Source organism: Phacochoerus africanus, chromosome 2, assembly GCF_016906955.1.
Source record: "Phacochoerus africanus isolate WHEZ1 chromosome 2, ROS_Pafr_v1, whole genome shotgun sequence".
Taxonomy (NCBI): domain Eukaryota; kingdom Metazoa; phylum Chordata; class Mammalia; order Artiodactyla; family Suidae; genus Phacochoerus; species Phacochoerus africanus.
In genome coordinates, this window is record NC_062545.1 from 146,198,053 (window position 1) to 146,220,869 (window position 22,817).

The following is a 22,817-nucleotide window of genomic DNA, read 5'->3' on the forward strand; positions in this document are numbered from 1 at the left end:
GAGTGGTGATGGTAGCAGGCATTGTTTCTGTTCTGGTTGTAAAAAGGGTGATGCCGCATGTTTTTGATAAATACCCTTTATCAAGTTAAGTAAATTCTCTTTGATCCCTAACTTGCTAAAATTTACTGTTTTTTAAGTCACGAGCACATGTTAAACAGTATTGCATTTTTTTCTCCGCTTGCAAGGGCTTTTTTCCCCCTTTAATTCAGCCATATGATGAATTACTTAGATTTTCTATTGTTGAATAGCTTTATCTGGTATCTGTTTTGTTTTGTATTTTTGATTTTTTAGGGCTGTGCCTGTGGCACATGGAAGTTCCCGGGCTAGGGGTCAAATCGGAGCTATAGCCTACACCACAGCTGTAGCAATGCCAGATCTGAGCCACATCAACGACCTACACCACAGCTTGTAGAAACACCACATCCTTAACCCACTGAGCAAGGCCAGGGATCAAACCCACATCCTCGTGGACACTATGTTGGGTTCTTAACCTGATGAACTCCATCTTTCTCTGGTTTTTGTTGCTCTGGAACACTTTGTATAAAGTGGGAATTGCCTGGAAATTCCATGTAGGTTCTGTGTTCTAGAGAAGTCTCAACTCTCAAGTTCCCCACCCCATCTTCTGCTTGTTACTCTAGAGCAGACGCTGTGGTGGAGTGGCATTCCAGGATACCTGCTTAGAATTAATGTGTTAATTTTTAACAAGCTCTGTTAGAATCCCTGGGTAATTCTGATGCTGCTTAAAAAATAAAATTCCTAGCTGGCACATGAGACCCTTGTGAGTAGTGAGTGCTGTCATTGATGGAAATGTTCTGCCACCTGTGTTGTCCAGTATAGAAGCCACAAGCCACATGTGGCTGTTGAACACTTGAAATGTGGCTGGTGCAACTGAGGAAGTGAATTTAAGTGTTGATTTAATTTAAATTTCAGTTTCAATTTAAGTAGCAGGTATGGCTGGTGGCCCCTATTTTGGAGAGCACAGGTTGCAAGTCCTAGCCGCACCTAATTTCCCAGCCCCTCCCACCACTGCCTGCATCCTACTGCTCTCGCTGTTGTACATTTACACCACATTTTTATATCTTCTGCTCTGCCCAGCATGCCTTTCTCCTCACCAGCCGCCTGGCAGCATCTGGTTGGCTCATCCCCTCCCACCCCAGCCTCTGTCCTCAGTGAGAGTGGGCTTCCTCTCAGTGCCCTTGACAAGCACTTCAAAGTGAAGATAAAATTGTACTCATTTTTCAGTTTTCAAGCCTCAGCACGTGGTAGGTTCTCAGAGGATAGATGTTTTGCACCAGGTCTAATAAATAGTCTGTAGGAAGGCACATGGCCTAGTCACAGGGCGAGGAGGGGTTTTCATGGCCACCAGGAAGAATGGGAGTTAGAGAATAAAAGGACGTAACAGTCTCTTGAAGAGCAGCCTTTTGTTTCAGTTGGAGAGTCAGCACTGTCGAACACTTGGGGCACGGGGTAGCATCATGGGAGCGTGTCTAGAGGCAGCTGCAGGCTGGTTTGAGTGTAGCTGAACAGGGTGTCAGCTGAGACATGGTCGCAGCCTGTGGCAGGGAAATCTTGGGCCAGAGAGAGATGCCCTCTGTCACCCAGGTTGAAGGGTCAGTCATACTGACAGTGAGGACACCTTCTTTGTCTCTGGTCACTCTGAGGCCCTCCCGAGGCTGTGGGCTTGCCCCCAGCAGGTAGCAGCACTTCCCAAGTAGAGAAGGCTCCTTGCTGAGAAAGTTCAGGTCTAGGCGTTCTGCTGAGTCTCCAGTGGGACCAGCACTGGTAGAGCTGGTCTAGGCGTTCTGCTGAGTCTCCAGTGGGACCAGCACTGGTAGAATCCATGTGAACTCATCAAAGAAAAATTGCGTAGAGGTAGGAGACCAGGAATGTCATAGTGAGTCATACATAGGCAAGGGTTGAAAAGTCAGTATTAGAAAGATGAAAGAAAGAGTCGGGCAGCTTGAGAACAGAGGTGATAGTTGGGTACATTCATTTCTCCAGAAAACACTTGTGGAGAAAATAGCAGTGACTTGGCCATAGTTGGGGGCAGAGGGTGAGGGAGGCTCATTAGTGGTTTCCTTAGAAGGATAGCAGACAGTTGAAAGGTAAGGAGAAAATAATACAGAGCAACAGGCATCGCTCACCATTTCAGAAGGCAGTCAGGAAGAGGAAGAGGGAGGACATACAGGTAGTAGCAAGAGTGGGCCAGTGTGCTCTCTCACGTGAGTCTTTTCAAAACCAAGTTTGTCAGTTGGTGACTGAAGGCGCTGGAAATAGAACCTGTGGGAGGACAGGGTATTGAAGGTGCCACAGGGTGGGGATGAGTTTCCCCAGAGAGGAGGAGGGCTGCCCCTTCTCTAGGACTTTGGGGATGGATGGGGCAGGTCTAGAGAGACTGGGGAGACCACAGGCAGAGACACCAGGGCACAGCATTTGTGACAGGAGGCAGGGAGGGAGGACAGGGCTGCTGGACAGGTGCAGCTATTAGAACAGAATGAATAACACTGCTGTTTCTTACAGCCAGCAGCATTAACGGAGTGCCCTCGGGAGGTGGGGGCGGCAGCCTGGGCAGCAACCAGAGAACCCCACTGTTTGAAACTTACTCGGACTGGGACAGAGAAGTGAAGAGGACAGGTGCCTCAGGGTGGAGAGTTTGCTCTATTAACGAGGGCTACATGATATCCACTTGGTAAGTCCACCTTGGACACTGTTATTTACAGCTATGAGTAACTTTCTCTTTTGGTCATCCCTGCGGCATGTGGAAGTTCCAGGGCCGGGGATTGAACCCATGCTACCACCCCCAAGCTGCCGCAGTGACAATGCTGTATCCTTAACCTGCTGCATCACAAGATTATTCCCATATTCATTTTAATAATACTTTAATGAATGATTTATGCATTGTTCAAGAGTCAACTGTAATTAGATTCAGCTTCCAGATTTGAGGCAAGGATGTTTCCTTAGGTGGTGCTGGCTGTACACCTCCTTTGGCATCACCTGGGGCCCAGATGTCATTGTGATGCTGACTGAGCAGCAGGCCCAGCCGCAGTCAGCCTACTCTGTCCAGTGCAGAGTTCTCCTTTCATATGGTGGGTTTCACTGCCGGAAATGTTTTTCTTTAGGACTAAGGATGGTTGTCCAGATCCATTATTTATTAAGGATTGCTGTTGCTCATCTTCCAGTTCTATCAGATTTTTCTCTCAGCAGGTGTCAAGTACCCTGAAGTACCATTTGTATAACGAAGGCAGTATAACTGTTTACTTTTTCCTCTTAACCAGTGTCCTGAATGAGCTGGCTCCCTAGAATCCTCCAAAAGTGACCAGGAAATTGTTTTTTAAATTTGTTTGTTTCATATGATTTAGTACTCTTGGGTTTGGGGCACTGTTTTAATGTCATTAGTTTTTCAAATAATCAGTGTTATAGAACAAAGTACAAGAAACTTAGAGTGCAGTGCTGGGGAAGGGGCTTCTTCTGTTGCCTCTGCTTGAATTTAAACTTTGTGGCAACATGCTCTGGGGTGTTACCTATTAAGAAGCATGTGACAGGCCTGCCTCTGTCCCCCTGCCCAGCCATGTGGAGCAGAGAAAAGAAAAGTCTTCAGATGCAGTGAGTCCATCTGGTAGTAACTGCTCAATAATCAGTGTCCTGGGGTCAGCTTGCCTTTGTGGGATGGGAAACTAGAAGAGGGAGATGAGAAGGGAGCTAAAGCCTCTCAGTAGATTTGTGACTTTGCTTTTGGCTTGGTTTGGGGGTCTGGTGTCTCCTTACCTGTCAGAAGAACAAAGGAGTATGTTTTCAGAAATTGCATACATGTTTGATTATAGTCATTCTGGAAAATATTTCACGTGCTTCCTTTGTATTTTTTCTCTGCCATAAGTATAACTTTTATGATAATTGACCACATGGGACATGCTCCAGACTGAGACATCCAGGTTCATCAGTATCACCCACGGTGCCCACCTCATGGCTGCTGAGTAGGACCCACATTAATCTACTTAGCTGCCCACTTACCTGCTTTTTTTCCCCCTCTGCAGCCTTCCAGAGTACTTTGTTGTGCCAAGCTCTTTAGCAGACCAAGATCTAAAGATCTTTTCCCATTCTTTCATTGGAAGAAGGATGCCAGTAAGTGATATCTATTGGATTTAATACTGATGTCCATTTTAACTACCCAGTCAAGTAAGGCCCTGCTTCTCTCCTAGTTCTGGTGCTGGAGCCACTCGAACGGCAGTGCACTTGTGCGCATGGCCCTCGTTAAAGATGTGCTGCAGCAGAGGAGGGTTGACCAGAGGTAATCTGGGGGGGTGAGGGGGTGGTCAGTGGCATCTTCGATTGTTCCAGAGAAGTACAGTAAACTCCTGACCAGCAAAGGATATTTGGAAAGCACCTTATAGTCTATACAAGAATTACCAGTGTAGAAAGAATGTGAATGTATTAAAATTATCACTTGAGCTAGACAAAGTATAATTTAATTCTTTGATTTATAAGACATTTGAGGATCTTACTTTGCTGACACCTTGCTTTAATGAATTTTCAAAGTACAGTTGCCAGTTTGAGACACTTTAGGATGAATCAGCTTTTTCTTGTGGTGTCATGTGTCCTGGGTCTTCGAAGTCACAGTTGCCAGAATGGTGGTTTAATTAGCTGTCACAAATAAGTTATCCGCCAAAGTCCCAGGTGACCTCCATGCAATCGAAGTAGGAGGACTTTCTTGGGCTTCCTCATACCCTTGAGCCCCACTGTGGGGCAGGCTCTCTGAAAGTCCTCTGGACTCCTGGCTCCTGCTCCTCTCCACTTCCAGAAGCTCCCCTTCCTCACTGCCCTCCACACTCCCTGCTGGCCTGCGCTCCTCTCTCCAAACAGGATTTAGAGCTTGTTTCACGCCACCTCCTCTTCCCATTCCATATATATTCCCTTCCTAAAGCTCAACTCTGGCTGTGTCACTAGTGACTATCAAATTTATATCCCCAGTCTGATTGGACATTTTCCACGTGGAGGTCTCAGAGGGCCTTGAAATTCATGTTCAAGCCCAAACTCAAGTATATGAGCACCCTGCCCTCTCCCAGCCATCCCCCAGGAACCATGGATCATCCTCAGTGCCTTCTCTCTACTTCCCTTCCCTTATCCAGGCCATGGTAGGATTCTGTCCCTTCACTTCTCAGGAAGCTTGCCCCAGCTCCACCTCTGCCAGGGTGTCGGAGGGGCCCTCCTGTCTTCCCTCACATCTCTTCCCAGCACCCCATCTCTTCTGGGCACATTCTGCATGCCTGCACACCACTCATCCTCTGCATCTCCATTCAAACATCACTTCCTTAAGATAAGAGTACCCTCATCTCCCAAGTCAGATTGGTCCCTTAAGTTACACATTCTCTGTAGCTCTGATTTTTCTCCTTAATGCTTACCTCAGCTTCTCATTGTATGTGTATGTTATGTCTGATTACTGTCTGTCCTTACAAGACCGTGAGGTTGAAGGGATTGTGTCTGTTTATACACCATTGTTCAGTTCTGTTCAACATCAGGAAATACCTGCAGTATTGAATATTCAGTACTTGTCCAGTAAATGAGGAACAAAGAAAAAGATCTTAGAAAACAGGCTCAGAGAGTCTGAGAAATGGTGTACCACCGTCTGTTATTAGTATAGTCAGATGGCATGTTTTTTCCACAGTGCTTCCATGACGAAGGCATATTTGCTGAAGTGACCCCCAAGTGACCCCCAAATGACCCTGCAGTTTTCCGGAAAGGAGGGTGACCAGAGTCCACACAAGGCCACGTTCTCGTGTGGATTTAAATTTTATCGTAACCACACAGTTAATTAACTGTTCAGTCCTACCTTGTCCTGCATTGTCTATACTGACATGTCCACTGATTGAGTGCTGGGTCAGAAATGTTGCTGCAGCACTGTTAACTATGAAACCTTAGAACTGGTGGCAGTTTTTTAATTTTTTAATTCATTAAGCTAAGAATTATTTTACTTCCTTCTGTGTCTCTATTTTGTTCTTCATAATCAGGACAGATTCTCTTTGTCCTTCAACCTCACCTCCCCTCTTTCCTTCCTCAGATTTGCCATCTTAGCCCCTCTGGCTTTCTCTTGGTTTCCCCAGCAGCCAGGTGTGTGTCCCACCACAGGACCTCCCCCCAGCCATCCCTTGCCTGGAACTCCTCCCCAAGGTCTTTGCACAGCTCCTGGTCTTTTGGGTTTCATCTTCAGTATCATCTTCACAGAGGAGTTTTTTTGACCTCGTGACCCCACAGCCCGTTACTTTCTCACCCACCCCCAACCACCATAGAGTGTAAGCTCCACAGAGGCTGAGCCCTGGCCTATCTTGTTCCTCTCTCCCTCCCCAGCCCTCAGAGACTGCCTTGGCTCATAGTAGGTGTTCAGAAATGTATGTTCACTAAATGAATGAATAGTGACTAAAAGATTTTGTCTTTATTAGGATTTGTAATGCGATAACTAAAAGTCATCCACAGAGAAGTGACGTTTACAAATCAGACTTGGATAAGACCTTGCCCAATATCCAAGAAATACAGGCGGCTTTTGTAAAACTTAAGCAACTATGCGTTAATGGTAATTTCATTTTTTATTTTATACATGTAAATAGTGAATGGGGGTATTATATATGAGGCATGCCAGAAAAAGTGTAATTACTTAAAAATTTAGAAGTAGATATATTTAAGTAGAGGCTTGTTGAAATACCTGCACAAATTATTTTATGAGAATTTTAGAAGCTCTTAGAAAGTGAAGTTTAAGCTACTTTTACTTTTGAAGGAAAAGGTGAAGCAATTAATCACTTTCAAATCATGGTCAGCTACTTTTATAAAAGTGTCTGCTAAGTAGAACAGCATTCCACCTTACAGACAAACTTACTAAAATTTTAGTGTATGCAGGTATATTTTGAGTTACATAACTTGATAAGATTTTCAGACAATGCCTTGTTATAATCTGTGCAGCCTCAGAGTTCCATTATGTCTGTTTGAACACTCACATATCAGGTGCTTTCAATGTGCCCTGTGAGTCACATGAAAGCATCTTCAGTGTAAAATGGTTCCTCCTTGAAGTGTGTACAGAGAGAGCCCCTGGTCACCAGGTGGCGGGAGAAACAGCCATGGTGGGGGCCAGAGTGATGGGTGGGTGCTGCCTGGAAGGAGAGCTGGGAGGGGTTGTGTTTAAAAAACACAGTGGAGTTCCTGTTGTAGCTAAGCAGATTAAGAACCCAACATAGCAGGGATCATCAAGGGTGCGGCCTGGCCTGGCTCAGTGGGTTCAGTATTCGGCGTTCCCACAAGTGCAGTGTAGGTTGCAGATGCAGCTCATATCTGGCGTTGCTGTGGCTGTGGCATAGGCTTCAGCTGCAGTTCCCATTTGACCCCTGGCCTGGGAACTTCTATATGCTATAGGTGCAGCCTTAAAAAAAACAAAAACAAAACACCACAGTGACTGTGTCTTTCAGTCATCCAGTCAGTGGATGTGACTGAAGCATGGGGTTTGTGAAGTGAGAGGCTCCTTGAAACGGTCCAGGACATGATTGGGCAGGGCAGTACAAGTCCTGCCAGGAAGGTGTCCCCTTTCCTGCAGCAGTCACCCATCAAGGCCACATAAACCGTGCGCCGGGAGGCAGCACTGGCAGCAGGGAGCTGGGAGAGGTGGGGAGGGTGAGGCTTGCAGTGAGGAAGCTGAGGAGGGAGGGCCAGAATCAGTAGCCCTTAGAAGGCAGATTGGCCAGTCTCCCCAAGATCTCCCTAGAGAGCCAGAGATGGGATGAAGACCTGGGGGAATACTTTGTCTCATTTTTTATACAATTGTAACCTATATTGTTAAATGTTTATATTATTAAGTAAAAGTGCATAACAGTTTCTTAAAGTCAGCTTTTAAATATTACAAACTGTGATATGTCACCTAACTGAATTTGATCATGAAAATTTCAGCTTAAAAGAAGTGTAAAAATTTTAGATGTATGTGTGATGATATATATATATAATTATCAATTATAGAACCATTTGAAGAAACTGAAGAGAAATGGCTGTCTTCACTGGAAAATACACGGTGGTTAGAATATGTAAGGTTGGTACAGGTGCTCGTTTTTTTTAACTTTTTTTTTTTTGAAATAATTACAGAGTCACAGGAGGTACAAACATACTGTGGAGAAGCATGCACTCCTCACCCAGCCTCCCGCAGTGGTAACATCTCACATAACTAGACTGCAGTTCTCGCAACCAGGGCCTCAACAGTAATACAAACTACAGGCCTGACTCAGACCTCACCACCTTATACCTGCTCTCGCACGTGTGCATGCATGCATGGCCCCTCATGTGTTTAGGTTCACATGACCCCCGTCACAGTCGGAGCTGCTCCATCACCAAAGGCCCCCTCCTACGCCCACACCCCCCACATCCCCTCACCATCCCTAAAATCACTGATACCATCTCTGTCTGTAGTTTGTTGATATCAAGAATGTCATGTAGGGAGTTCCCGTTGTGGCTCAGTGGGTTACAACCTGACTGGTATCCATGAGGATGTGGATCCAATCCCTGGGCTCGATCAGTAGGTTGGGGATACAGCATTGCTGTGAGCTGTGGCGTAGGTTGCAGACATGGCTCTGATCCCACATTGCCATGGCTATGGTGTAGGCTGGCAGCTGCAGCTTCAGTTCGACCCCTGGCCTGGCAACTTCCATGTGGCCCAGGGAAAAACAAAAAAAAAAATAATGTCACATAAATCAACATATTTATTTATATAAAAGGTTAATGAATTTCCCTGATAAGGTCAAAATATACTTGATGAATCATATAAATACTGAGGAAATTCAGAAAGGTTATAGAGAATACAAATGCGTGTAGTGAAAGGTTAGATTTGCTTGATTTCAAGTACTATAAAAAATATTTCTAGTGGAAATTTTGTTTTTAACAATATTTTTCCCTTTCTCTTTCCAGGGCATTCCTTAAACATTCAGCAGAACTTGTGTACATGCTAGAAAGCAAACGTCTGTCTGTAGTCCTACAAGGTAATTCATTATAGAACACACTGGTCCCTGTGCCAGCCAGCTTGACTGTGATCCGCAGTCAAGACATTACATGCATCTTAGCTACCTCTTACTTACTGCAGTGCCATCACGTACACTACAGACCCCACATATCATTAGAATAAAATAGTGACACAGAATCCTTGGTAGAAGAAGAGAAAGGAGTCACAATATTTGTCCTATATATGGAGAAAATCTTTCATTTAAGCAAAGGATAATTGTATGTCAAGTAACTTTACAGCTAGTAGAATTTTTAAGCTTACAGATGAAGTTTAATAAACCATGAACCACCTGATTTTATAATATATTCACATTGCATAGTTTATGAATATGCTCTGCTACTGAAGCTTACAGAAGTATGGTTACCAACTGCCACATTTAACTGGCTTTAACAAAGTCATGTGAAAAAACAAGCCTTAGGGGGGAAAAAAAAGAAACGCAAAAAGAAACGCTTAACCGATGCATTTGGAGTGTAACTTGCAAATGCATACAGAGCCCAGCCCTCCAGTGACCTCTCTCTCAGCCGTGGGGATTCTCATCCTGTTGCCAAACCCTACTTCACACATTCCTTTGTGCAGTTGTTGTAACATAAAATGCCTCAGAAGAGATACTGAGCCTGCATTCTACTAACATTTTTTAGATGTATTTTGTAGTTTCTTGAGGTGTAGTTTATATATTATAGAATTTACCTGTACTGAATGCGTGATTCCATAATTTTTAGTAAATAGACAGGGTCCAGTTTTAGAAATTTTCCATCACCCTGGAAAGATTCCTTGTTTCCTAACCCTAGGCAACCACTAACCTGCTTTCTGTCTCTAGATGTGCCTTTTCTGGATGTTTCCTCTAAATGAAATCATACAGTGTATGGTCTTTTTTCATCTCCTATACATGTTTTTGAAGTTTTTTCACATAGCATGTCGCAGCAGTTTGTCTCTTTTTATTTCTGAGGAGTGTACCAGTCTTGTAAATACCACGTTTTATTTATCCATTTACTTGGCTGTAGTGTAGGCCAGCAGCTAGGGCTCTGATTCAGCCCCTAGCCTGGGAACTTCCATATGCTGGAGGTGTGACCCTAAAAAGACCAAAAAAAAAAGTGTGTATGGAATTCTGGTTATAACTCAGCAGTAACAAATCCGCCTAGTATCTGTGAGGATGAGGGGTCAAACCCTGGCCTCACTCAGTGGATTAAGGATCCCGTGTTGCCATGAGTAGTGTAGGTCGCAGAGGAGGCTTGAATCTGGCATTGCTGTGATTGTGGCATATAAGCTGGCAGCTGTAGCTCTGATTAGACCGCTGGCCTGGAAACTTCTGTATGCCTCGGGTATGGCCCTAAAAAGGAAAAAAATAAATAAGTAAGTAAATAAAAGTCTATAATACTTTAGAGTTGCTGGATCTGAATAAAATCTCCAAACATGGATGATTTTGAGGGCAGCCTAGGCACAGAGTACTGAATACTTTGCCTTTCCTTCACTTTCTCTCTCGTCATTTTTCAACGTGCTAATCTTTTTCTTTCCATTTTATTGACAGAGGAGGAGGGAAGAGACTTGAGCTGCGTTGTAGCTTCTCTCATTCAAGTGATGCTGGATCCCTATTTTAGAACAATTGCTGGATTTCAGAGTCTGATACAGAAAGAGTGGGTCATGGCAGGATACCCTTTCCTGGATAGATGCAACCACTTAAAGAGATCGGAGAAGGAGGTAACAAGATCTTAGTGCTATTGTCAGTCCTTAAATGTACACAAGATAAAACCTGTCATTATGTGAAGAGATGTTCCCTCCATAAGAGATAAGGAGGCATTTTAAATATTGCATCTACATTGTATTGCAGTATATCTTAGCTTCCTTAGTCTAAGACTGATTGATAGATTAGAGTCCAAGTTGAGATACTTAGGAAGATTTTCTTAACTATGTATGTAAACTTCTAAAAAGTTGTCTATTGAATTTCTCTTCAGTTGAAAACTGCTTAAAGAAATGTGTTGGAGTTCCCGTTGTGGCACAGTGGAAACAAATCCGACTAGTATCCATGAGGATGCGGGTTCGATCCCTGGCCTCACTCCATGGGTTAAGGATCTGGCGTTGCCATGGGCTGTGGTGTAGGTTGCAAATGGAACTCCAGAACCGAGTTGCTGTGGCTGTGGTGTAGGCTGGCAGCTGTAGCTCTAATTTGACCCCCAGCATGGGAACCTCCATATGCCTTGGGTGCAGCCCTAAAAAAGAAAAAAAAAAAAAAAAAGGAAGAAATGCTTAATGCTTTAGCAAAGTAGACAACTAGCACATGAGCTACTTTGAAAAATCAGTCTTGGAATATCATAGCTTCTTAAAATGGGGCACATGTGTTAGGAGTGGAAAGTTTGAGAGGGACATCTTTGTAACAGCTGTGGGTTGGTGGCTGTCTTGGGTCCATAGTGAAGCTGGGAAAGGCCCTGCAAGCCACTAACAGTGAGGGTTGTTTGAGAGAGCAGTGTGACTCAGGGTGTCTAGTGACTAACACAGACTATCATCATCTGAGGAGACCTTGGCAGGGAACACCTCACTGTTAAGGCGCTGGACTCCTTGGGATGCGCTGGGCAGGACACTAGCTGTCATCCACTGCTGTCCTGAAGAGCATGTAATCCAGTGGCCAGTGCCAACTATTTCCTCAAACTCCAGAAGGTTTTCCAAATGCTGAGCCTGCAGGGTCAACCAAAAGCTAAAGTCTTTTTAGGGGATTTTTGTTTGTTGCATTTTAATTGTTGTAAAGAATTAGTTCCAGGATCGGCCTAAACATATATTTCAGTGTCCCCCAATTCATACAGTGGCACCCTGCCCATCTATTTACTTGACACTTTAGCTCGGCATACTATTCAGGCAAAGAAAGGCTGTGACGTGTGTTACCACCCAGCTCTGTCTCATCTGTTCATGTATCCTTAGCTCAGCTTCAGAGCCATGTGTTCAGGCCTAGCTGTTTTTCTGTTAACCTCTTTCTTCATATCAGCAAGAAATTGGGAAATAAACATGGACAACTAGCAGGAAAACATTAAGTAACCCCATTCCCATGTGTGTTTGCCAGGCTCCCCTGTTTCTGCTGTTCCTGGATGCCGTGTGGCAGCTGCTAGAGCAGTACCCGGCAGCCTTTGAGTTCTCCGAGACCTACCTGGCCGTGCTGCATGACAGCACCCGCGTGCCCCTGTTTGGCACTTTCCTCTTCAACTCCCCTCACCAGCGTGTGAAGCAGAGCACAGTAAGTGAGCTGCAGCTGGGGCTCCATGGCCATTTTTTACAACCTTATTGAGATAGCATTGAAGTACAATTAGCTGTGTATTTAAAACTGTCTTAGTTTCCATTTTAAGCTGCGGTTTCTGAAGGAATAATCTAAAGACAGAAAAATCTAGGACCTTGAACTTGTTTCATTTTTATGAGTGTTTTTATGTATTTTTCTCTGATGCATATTGTTCATAATAAGCCAATTTAAAGATGTAACTTAGTGTAACCACCTTAAATGTTGTGCTTTTGTCTTTCTATTTTCACATTTGGGCTATCTGAATGGGTAATCAATAAGCTCCTATTTGAGGACATTTATTTCCTGGGTCAGTGGAATAAAATATGTGCAGAGCGAATTATTGAAGAGTTCTGTGGAGAAGGAATCTCAGAGATGAAATGAAGGCATGATTGTATTACTGCTTCAGGTGCCCTCAGAACCCCACCTGCTGCATGGCAGTCACTTTTACATAGGACCATCAGCTTCTAGTTGCCATTTGTTGACCTAGAAGAAGAACATGACGAAGAAGGGTCTCAAGCCAAACCTGAAACTAGCTTCTGGTTGCCCTTGGTGGAGCCTTTCAGAACCACAAGTTCTGTTCACCCACATCTGAAACAACAAGACTGGCCAGTAAATGCTGCAGTGACCACTGAGAAAAGCAGAAAGGACCACTCTTGTGGGCCATCTGGGGGCCCTCAGGCCCGGGACTGGGAAGATGCTGAGCCTGGGTTTCTCACTCATAAACACCTATCTGACAGTGGTAGGACAGACCTGCTGTGAACAGAAGCACCAGCCAGTTGTCTTGCAGAATCACGTTTGGGTTGAGGCTGTAAAGGAGAAATGCGCTGGCCGTGTAAGAGGTGGCTTGATTCAGATGGTCAAATCAGGGAACCCACTTGTGAGGAACGTCCCACAGCAAAGGATGGGGCCTGAAACTGTTGGAGAGGCAGGAGTGGGGTCCAGAGGGTGGCAGAGCAGGTCACTTCAGTGTGGGGAGCCAAGTCTCAGCTGCCCTCCAGAACACTCGGCGCTGGCATGGGGTGTGTTGGTTGGACGGTTTGGAAAGGAAGTCTATAAAAATACGTCCTGTGCTTCCCTGAAAGACTATAACCTCTCTTCCTGCTGTACTCAGACAAGTAATCAGGTCAGGGGTTCCTGAGGTGGGGACACTGCTTGTCCATAAAACAGATGGGGCTGGAGGGGCTCCTCTTCCTGTCTCCTTCACAGGGTATTGTGTTTGCCTGCCCTTGGCTTTCTTTTCTTCTCTCACTGCCCTGGGCATCAGCCATGCATGGTGCACACTCACGCAGTAGCCTTCCAGGTTTACATGAGGCCAGGAGATCAAAGAGCCTCGTTCGACTCATTGTAAAACACAAGGCCCCGGGACCGCAGCTGCTGGGCGAGCCCCTGCACCAAGGGCTCAGGAGGCCAGGTGATAGCTCACTCCTCACCCCTGCTCCCTGGCCAGATGCTGGGTGGGCCAGGGTATGTTCGCACATAGACTTCTCCACTGTAATAAAGGTTAAGTATGTTTGAACTGGATATTTGGGTTAGTAGATGCAAACTATTATATTTAGAATGGATAAGCAGTGAGACTACTGTACAGCACAGGGAACTGTGTCCAGTCTGTGAGGATAGAACACAATGGAAGATACGTGAGAAAGGGAATGTAAATATGTGTGACTGGGTCACTTTGCTATACAGCAGAAACTGGCACAACACTGTAAGTCAGCTAACTATACTTTCACTTAAAAAATTTTTTTAAGGAGAGAAAAAACAAATGTGTAGCATCTGCTTTCCCTGCCCCATGCTCTGGTGTCATGTTTCTTTAATTTGGCTTTTTTCAGATGCCTTTTTCAGGAAGTACACAAATCCCTCACTCCCTCAGCCCTTTACTTTTGAGATTTGACTTCACAGCAGGCCTGGGAGCCATCAGTGCTGCTCATGTGTCTCTGGGGTGCTGGCGTTGACCTGAGGGTCTGACTTCTAGCACTGTTCTCAGTCCTTCCACACAGCCACGGGAAAGGGCTTCCTCTGTCTGCTCTGAAGCCACCTCACACTAGTGGTCAGAGCCTATTTGTGCAAAATCTGAACTTCATGGAGATAAATATTTTTAGTTTTCACTTTACAAAAAGATGACTGTTTTTACATACTCATAAGGACTCTTAGAACAGGTTGGGGTTTATATTTCACTAGATTTCAGCTCTTAATAACACTATTTTCTAAAGCAAATGGATTTTTATCCTTGCATATATATGGTGAAATTTCAGACAACTGAAAAAAATCGTTAATGTATTTGGTGCTTAAGGAGCTAAGTTGTATTTGCTTGAATTAGAAAATGTGAAGTGCCCAAGGTCATCAGTTAATTTAACCATCTCCTACCTGGTCTCAGGCCACACTGCCCATGGCCGGGCCTGGCCTCCTGACTGCAGCATTTTGTTTCCTGATAACATTTAGTCTCTGCCTTTTTTTCTAATTTCCAAAGAAATTCTTGTTCTTTGTAGAAATTCTGGAGAATGCTAAATGGTACCGAGCAGAAAGTAAGAGTATCATTTCCCACCATGCAGAGCCTTGGTGTTTGGGGCTATTTCCTCCAGAGAGCTAATCTGTATACACTATTGTGGGCTGCTCTGTCGCTTGGCCAGGACAAGTTCCTTTCTCCACATCACTGAGTGGGCCACTCCTTTCCTCCTCCACATCCAGACAGTTGGTTTTCACCCCATAGCATTGTGCTGCCTGGGTCTGCTGTGGTGGCAAAGCCAAGTCTCCAGGCTGCATGAGCCCTCGGGGGGCTGAGGTACGGTCCTGTGAGCAAAGGGCCCCGCCTCAGTGCGCAGACCATGGAGAGTGGATTCCTGCCTCCCTGCTCCTGAGCTGTGGCCCAGATGTTCGAGGTCACTGGGTGAGTGAAGTAGGCTACCCACTTAGAAAAAGTGTAAGAGGGGACAGTGATTTCCATCCAGAGATTGTTTTGCTAATCCACTTACCAAGTCTCATTCAATAGGTAACTTACGTAAATGTGTGATCATGTGCTTAAAGAGTAAAATGCTGCTATCATAAAAATTACTTTGGCACATTTATGGTATCCCACCAGTGAAATTTCACATCTTGTAATGATGCTCTCATCGCCCAGAGGGCTCAGCTTCCTTGGTGACTGGGGAGAAAACATGCTCTTCTCGTTCCGCAGGGAACCAGGCTTCTCTCTTCTCAGGAAATGCAGCGTGCTGCTCCCATGGGATCGTGCTTGCTCTAGTGCAGAAAATTTGTATACTGAGGAATAACTTACCAAAAAGGAATTTGTTATGAGAAAATCTTTAGCTTGGCCTTGTTTCACAGAAGTTCAAATGTTTTATTTTGCAGGAATTTGCTATAAGCAAAAATATCCAGTTGGGTGATGAAAAGGGTTTAAAATTCCCCTCAGTTTGGGACTGGTCTCTTCAGTTTACAGCAAAGGATTGTACCCTTTTCCATAACCCCTTGTACATTGGAAAGAGCACACCTTGTGTACAGAACGGTTCTGTGAAGTCTTTTAAACGGACAAAGGTAAATTACAAAAATGCACTAACAGTGAAAACCTGATGTTGGCTCACACATAACCAAAAACCTCTTCTTCATGGCAGAGTAGTTAAAGTCCAGTCACTGCTTGTGCCAGTGTGGGTTTGAGGGAGCATCACTTTTTCACTCACATGACTGTGCCCTGACCTTGTGTCTTGGTGTCGAGTCGGATGGCCCTGGTTGTCATCTCAAGAGTCAGATTCCAGCCCTGCGCCCAGGGCCTATCTCCTAAAACCTGTCCACTCCTCCTGTTCTTTCTTCAGTCAGCCAGGTCTAGCTTTTCTTTAGCCCAGAAATCTTAGAAATGTGCAGTTAAGCAAATGAGAGGCAGACATCGTTTCACCGCACTGGCTTTTTTACTGTGCTTCAGAGATAGTACATTTTTTACAAATTGAATGTTGGTGGCAACTTTGTGCCAAGTTTGTCTGTCAGTGCCCTTTTTGCAGCAGTATTTGCTCATTTCTTGTCTTTGTGTCACATTTTAGTAATTCTCAAAAATATTTCAAATTTTTTCATTATATTCATCATGGTGATCTCTGACCAGTGATCTTTGATGTTACTATTGCAGAAAGATTACAACTCAACTGAGCTCAGATGATAGCATTTTTTAGCAATAAGGTGTTTGTTTATTTATTTATTTATTTATTTATTTATTGCTATTTCTTGGGCCGCTCCCGCGGCATATGGAGGTTCCCAGGCTAGGGGTCTAATCAGAGCTGTAGCCACCGGCCTACATCAGAGCCACAGCAACGCGGGATCCGAGCCACGTCTGCAACCTACACCACAGCTCACGGCAACGCCGGATCGTTAACCCACTGAGCAAGGCCAGGGACCGAACCCACAACCTCACAGTTCCTAGTCGGATTCGTTAACCACTGCCCCACGACGGGAACTCCAGCAATAAGGTGTTTAAATATGCACACTGTTTTTAGACACAGTGCTACTGCACACTTGAATAGACTGTAGCATATTGGAAGCATAACACCTACACTGGGAAAGCAAAAAAATCACGTGACCTGCTTTTTTGCAATGTTGGCTTTTTTGCGGTGGCCTGCAGTGGTAGGTAGGGTGTCATCCCCACCCCATGCAGTCTATGGCCTCAGCAGAGTCGAGGCCTGAAAATGCTAAACTTGAGTGGAGGAGGATGGAAACAGGTATTACCAGGAAAAGGACAAAATGTCCTTTAAGGTTGAAATTCTACCAGTTTTTCACAATACCAAGTCTACATTTACCATTATACTTTTACTGTCTTTCTAATAAAAAAGGGCATCTCCAGGAAAATAACCCTAACATCTCTCTTCCATACAGAAAAGCTACAGCTCCACACTAAGAGGAATGCCAGCTTCCTTAAAGAATGGAGTCATCAGTGACCAAGAGTTCCTTCCAAGGAGAAACTCACTGATACTAAAAATGAAGCCAGAGCCTCCTCAGCACAGTGACAGCCAGGACAGGGGCATGGAGCAGTTCTTCAGAGAGTGGTTTTCCAGCCCTGTGGACCTGCACGGGGTAATTCTGCCACGTCTCTCTGGAGCATACATAAAGCTGTGGAAACTGTGCTACTTCCGCTGGGTCCCAGAGGCCCAGATCCATCAAGGGGGCTTCATCACGGCCTTCCACAAGCTGTCGCTGCTGGCAGACGAGGTGGATGTGCTCAGCAGGACACTGCGGCAACACCGGGGCCTCCTGGACACCCGCTGTGCCGAGCCAGACCAGGGCAGGATGTACTTCCGCTCCAGTGGTCCACACGACACTTCGGGGACGCCGGACTTTCTCTCTTCCTCCTTTCCCTTTTCCCCAGTAGGCAATCTGTGCAGGCGAAGCATTTTAGGAACACCATTAAGCAAATTTTTAAGTGGGGCCAAAATATGGTTATCTACTGAGACACTAGCGAATGAAGACTAAAACGTAGTATTTTTTTCTGAGGGAGCTAGAAACATTTTCCTCTGGATTAAAATTGCCAAGCTAGGCATTTGAAGCTCTAGTAATTTTCTATTAAGAGTAACACTTGAAATTTGCACTAACAGGTAAAAACATGTTGATTTATGCTTCCTTCACAATATTTTTAAAAGATAGGCATAAATTTTGTTATTTATGTCCTTGTCCTGTCATTCTGTCTGGCTCATTTATAGGTCTTTTGCAAGCCGACATCCCCACAGTCTTATATTATTGTCATCAGGTTTTGTCTGTGACATGTTTTGTCCACATCCATTTTCCCAGCCACCTCCCACAGGCTCCCTGATCATCAGTGGCCTTAGCAACCCTAAGAAGCAGGCAGTAGGAAAGTGAGGAAATCAGTGCTTACTATATTTTCAAGCAGCAGCCACCAAAACCCCAGGTATTTGTGTATTTTTCTGGTTGCGCTCTATTATCTAATTGAGCACACCTGAGAGTTGTGTGTTCCAAGACCGTAATTTATTTTAGATCACTGTGTTTGGGACCGCAGATCACTGTGTTTTTAAATCATGAGTTTGCTTCTAACTTCATAGGACTAACTTTAAATTGATATGCACTGCTGACTTTAAAAGCATTTGCTGTAGACTAAGTGCCTTTGACATTAATATTAAGATATAAATACCACAGAGTAAAATAGAATTTGTCTTTAAAATTAAGGTAGAGCCCCACTGCACATTGGAAAGAGGCTATTCACACTCAGCTTCGTACCAACAGCCAGGAGTCCCCAAAGCCACATGTCCCTCTGGAAGTCACCAGGACACATCAACTGTACAGGGGGTGGTTGGTGTTGGTGCAGCAGCATTGCTGAAACCCACCCTCAAAAACAGAGGCCCCATCAGTAGTTCAATATGGTGACCTCTTGTTGGAAATTTCCCTTGGAAATAAGCAATGAGGTCAAGAGTCAGGTCACTCGCCCAGAAGCCCCTCCCTCCCGCAGACAGGGCACTTAATGCTTAGGAAGAAAGAAAAGGAGAATAAAAATGGACTTGTCTCAAAATACTCCCATTTCAGTGAACAGCGATAGCATCCCATCACACCCAACCTTTGACAACAGGATTAAGAGGAGTCTGAGCAGCAGACAGAAAAGTGTTCTTGGTCTAAAACTCCCATTTTTAGATGGAGGGATGAGAGCCGAGCCAAAAGCTGTGGGGTTAAAGCTTAAGCCTATCATGGCTGTAACGTTTACAACATTTCCCCCAACACCCCTTGATCCCTATTTAAAAGATGGATTTTTAAACTATGGCTGTTATTTAGAGTTTCTTAAACTGCCATCTTAAGCTTTTAAAAAAATTTTTTATAATTAAGTTCTAGTTAGCTTATGTCCCTTTCCAAAAAAAACAAGTTTTTTCAAAACTGTTTTACCTAAACATGTAACAAGTAGCTGTTTTCATTTGAATTGTTTGCCTTTTAAAAATTGTTGAATAATGTCTCTGAATTTAAAGAGACAGAAGTTCCTATACAGTGTCTTAGAAACTTACCTTGTGGATAAACCCAATGTTTTTGCCAACTTGCCTAGAAAATGAGGGCTTCTTTCAGTTTATATAAATAGCATTATTGCCATTAAACACTTTATAGTCCTTGATTGGAAACCAGGTCTAGTCCCCTTAAAACCCCACAGTATATCCTGCCACTGAAGGTATAGTAAATATTCTCCCTTTTTCATCAGGCTGCCTTTTTATTATTATAAATTGTTCTAAATCAATTATGTTTTTTCAGGTTGAGCATTTATTTCTCAATAGCTTTCTTCCCTCACACATTTATTTCAACCCCTTTAGTAATTTTTTCTAACTTGCAAGTTTAAAAAGGATTAGGTACTATTAAAACTTTTAAAATAGAAAATGTGCATATTTTTGTATGAGAATTGAATGTAGTAAAATAGTTTTATTTTTGCTGAACAGTTGTATCATGATTATTGTGCCACAATTTATCGTGCATAATATGAAAAACAACTATAACAGCCTTAAGCCCTGGCCCCAGCAAAGCTGCCTGGCCCCTCTGCCAGCACAGAGGGTGGGTGGGGACAGGGTCCGAAAGAGTTACAGACGCTGCCCCAGAGAGCCCAACGCCACAGCCCCCTGAAAAGCCTGTGCTGACAGCAGGCAACACAAATGTCAGGTAGCTTTGGACTTTCTAGGATCAACTCAAAGATGTACAGTGTCTTACTGGTTGTTTTGTGATAGAAACCAATTTTAAAACCAAAAATACCTAACTTTATTTAAGAAAGTGTATTAATTTGTGCTAACAGAGGGTGAAAATTATTCAGTGCATATACTTCAACAAAATCAGCTTGCTGTAGCAGTAACCTCAAGTAGTTAAAAACTTGATTTTGAGAGAAAACTAAGACCTTTGTGACTAAAATTGAGGGACCTGAGTTAAAGTAAGATGAGCAGGAAGATGAGAGATCTTGTTGTTCAGCAGTGATGAATGTGAAGGATGTTTTGACTGCGAATAAAATGTCCACAGAAATCGTTTGCCTTTGTTATCACTGTGAATCACCTCTGAGAACACAACTGAGTCAAGGTGCAAAGGTGTTTCCTTCCAGCGGTACTTGCGCGTTGGCTACTCAACCTGCCTGCTAACACAAGGTAGTGATCAGTGTGGTGGTGGTGTTTTTGTTTTGTTTTAGTGCATTTTTAACATCAGTTCACAACTGGCTGTCGCTAAGGCTGTGTGGGTTCATCACTGTGCCCTAACTCATCCTTCCAGCCAATAAACTGAAAAGCTGGGGACTAACAAACACTTCCCTGGGGAGGTCTCCCTGTGGGAGAGGGATCCAGGGCCTGCTGTTCTCATAAACCCCTTCCCACGCCCACCTCCCACAGCTGAGATGTCCAAAGGCGACGAACAGCCCTGTGCCTGTAGACCCAGGAGATACTGCAGGTTGCTTCCAGACCCCCATGAAAAAGCGAGTGTCACAATAAAGCAGGTCACATGGATTTTTTTTGTTTCCCGGTGCATATAAAAGTTGTATTTCCAATATGCTAGTCTATTAAGTGTGTAGTAGCATTGTATCTAAAGTCTCCATACTTTTTTTTTTGTCTTTTTGCCTTTTCTAGGGCCGCTCCTGTGGCATATGGAGGTTCCCAGGCTAGGGGTCTAATCGGAGCTGTAGCCTCTGGCCTACACCAGAGCCACAGCAACGCCAGATCCAAGCTGCGTCTGCAACATACAGCACAGTTCACGACAACACCAGATCCTTAACCCACTGAGCAAGACCAGGGATCGAACCTGCAACCTCATGGTTCCTAGTCAGATTCGTTAACCACTGAGCCACGACAGGAAACTCTCCACTTTGTCTTTAGAAATACTGCTAAAACTATCATCTGAGCCTTCAATAAGCCATACATTAACAAATATAATAATGAAAAAGTTTGAAATAATGAAAGTTTGAAATACTGCGAGAATTACCAAAATATAATACAAGGTGAGCGAATGCTAGAAAGAATGGTGCCCATAGACTTGCTCAATGCAGGGTTTCCACAGACCTTTGATTTGTACAAAATTCAGTATCTGCAAAGCACGAGAAAACAAGATCTGCCTGCACATGAGAAACTGCCTCTAGTTATAGGATGTTCCCAAGGAGAAGGAAAAAAGAGGTAATAGCTGCTTTTGATGAATGACTGCCTATCCTTTTGGTGATGCAGGCCCAGCTAGGGCAAGCATACAGAAATAGTAAGGAACTTAAATGAGAACCTGCATCTTAACTGCTGGAGAAATCAGAATTTCAGCTGTTTATGCCCTTCTTTGAGAATCATAAAACAAGAATTTTAACAGCCAAGTATGTGAGGGCAGTGGAGAGAAACTTAGATCAATTAACAATCTGTTTCTAATACACTTTTTAGATCCTTTTATAAAAGACCCAAAGCTATGAATCATCTTTTTTTTTTTTCCAGCTTTCCTATAAATCTAATTCAATAACATATGCATCCAAGCTCCTAAAATAGCCAAGGTTTGGATCTTTTTTAAAAATTTCATGGAGTTCCCACTGTGGCACAGCGGAAACAAATCCGACTAGGAACCATGAGGTTGTGGGTTCGATCCCTGGCCTCGCTCAGTGGGTTAAGGATCTGGCGTTGCTATGGCTCTGGCGTAGGCTGGCGGCTATAGCTCTGATTAGACCCCTAGCCTGGGAGCCTACATATGCTGTGGGTGCAGCCCTAAAAAGACAAAAGACAAACAAAAGTTGAGAACCTGCTGTGTGGAATTTGTGAGGGTATTCAAGCCAGTACCAAGTTTTGTGATACACAGACCCTATACAATGATGAGTCATTAAACCATCAGGTTTATTACAATAACAAGCTCAAAATTAGATGTAGTATACTTTATGCTTAGATGGAAATCTTACACCACATATAAGGAGATACTCCCAACTCCACAGCTCTCAGTCAGGGCCCCTGCTCTTGGCTCCAACTGCAACCACGTGACAGACCTCCACCTCAGCCCCCAGCCTGCGCAGCTCATCCAGCCAGATCATCTGCTTATGCGAAAGACGGTCATTGGGACCTTTCACTTCCACCAGCTGCAACATAAGTTTTAAAGTTATTAGTGTCTTACTGCGATGAGCCATTCAGATAAGCTACAGTAGTTTACACTAATAACTATTTAAATGGCTTATCCTACTACACTGCTGTACTTATATATATATATAGCAACTAAATATATGTGAAATTAATATTCTGTAGAAACTAGACAGTTCTTCACAGAGAATTAGTAAACTGATTCTTAATATAGCAGTTGAAAAATAGTTTTAAAGCATGCACTGGATTTTTCTGATTAAAACACTTCAATTACTTTTTGTTACGTCTGCAGTTAAATGCAAACTTCTCACCATGACCTACAAAACCGTATGACCTGGCTGCTGCAAACCACGCCAAAGGCCTCCTCTCAGCTCCTGAGACATTTTCCACCCAACGGGAGGGCCTTCCTTATGCTTACTGTCCCTCCACCTAGGACACTTCTCCCTGTTCTACTTGTGCCTGACATCTTACCTTCAATGACTAGCTTAAATTCATGGCTAAGCGAGTTCTTCCTATACACTTCTTTCATGGTTTTGATAAT

The 22,817-nt window shown here is 44.0% G+C and overlaps 2 protein-coding genes across 7 annotated transcripts in view; one reads left to right on the top strand and one right to left on the bottom strand.

Annotated features, from left to right (window-relative positions):
* MTMR10 (myotubularin related protein 10) overlaps nucleotides 1-20,225 on the top strand; it is a 47,756-nt gene extending 27,531 nt beyond the window's left edge. The window contains exons 7-16 of one of the 2 annotated variants that reach the window (XM_047766869.1): nucleotides 2,521-2,689; nucleotides 4,032-4,119; nucleotides 4,197-4,285; nucleotides 6,432-6,562; nucleotides 7,987-8,056; nucleotides 8,926-8,996; nucleotides 10,542-10,711; nucleotides 12,063-12,233; nucleotides 15,612-15,794; nucleotides 17,115-20,225. In XM_047766869.1, coding sequence (XP_047622825.1) covers nucleotides 2,521-2,689; nucleotides 4,032-4,119; nucleotides 4,197-4,285; nucleotides 6,432-6,562; nucleotides 7,987-8,056; nucleotides 8,926-8,996; nucleotides 10,542-10,711; nucleotides 12,063-12,233; nucleotides 15,612-15,794; nucleotides 17,115-17,708 — 1,736 coding nt within the window. In that variant the 3' untranslated portion in view covers nucleotides 17,709-20,225. The remainder of the gene's footprint in view (nucleotides 1-2,520; nucleotides 2,690-4,031; nucleotides 4,120-4,196; nucleotides 4,286-6,431; nucleotides 6,563-7,986; nucleotides 8,057-8,925; nucleotides 8,997-10,541; nucleotides 10,712-12,062; nucleotides 12,234-15,611; nucleotides 15,795-17,114) is intronic. The other variant, XM_047766870.1, reaches the window with a different exon arrangement.
* Nucleotides 20,226-22,021: 1,796 nt separating this feature from the next.
* Nucleotides 22,022-22,817, bottom strand: part of FAN1 (FANCD2 and FANCI associated nuclease 1) — a 47,190-nt gene continuing 46,394 nt past the window's right edge. For all 5 annotated transcript variants that reach the window (XM_047766873.1, XM_047766876.1, XM_047766875.1 and 2 more), the window contains exon 14: nucleotides 22,022-22,278. In XM_047766873.1, coding sequence (XP_047622829.1) covers nucleotides 22,141-22,278 — 138 coding nt within the window. In that variant the 3' untranslated portion in view covers nucleotides 22,022-22,140. The remainder of the gene's footprint in view (nucleotides 22,279-22,817) is intronic.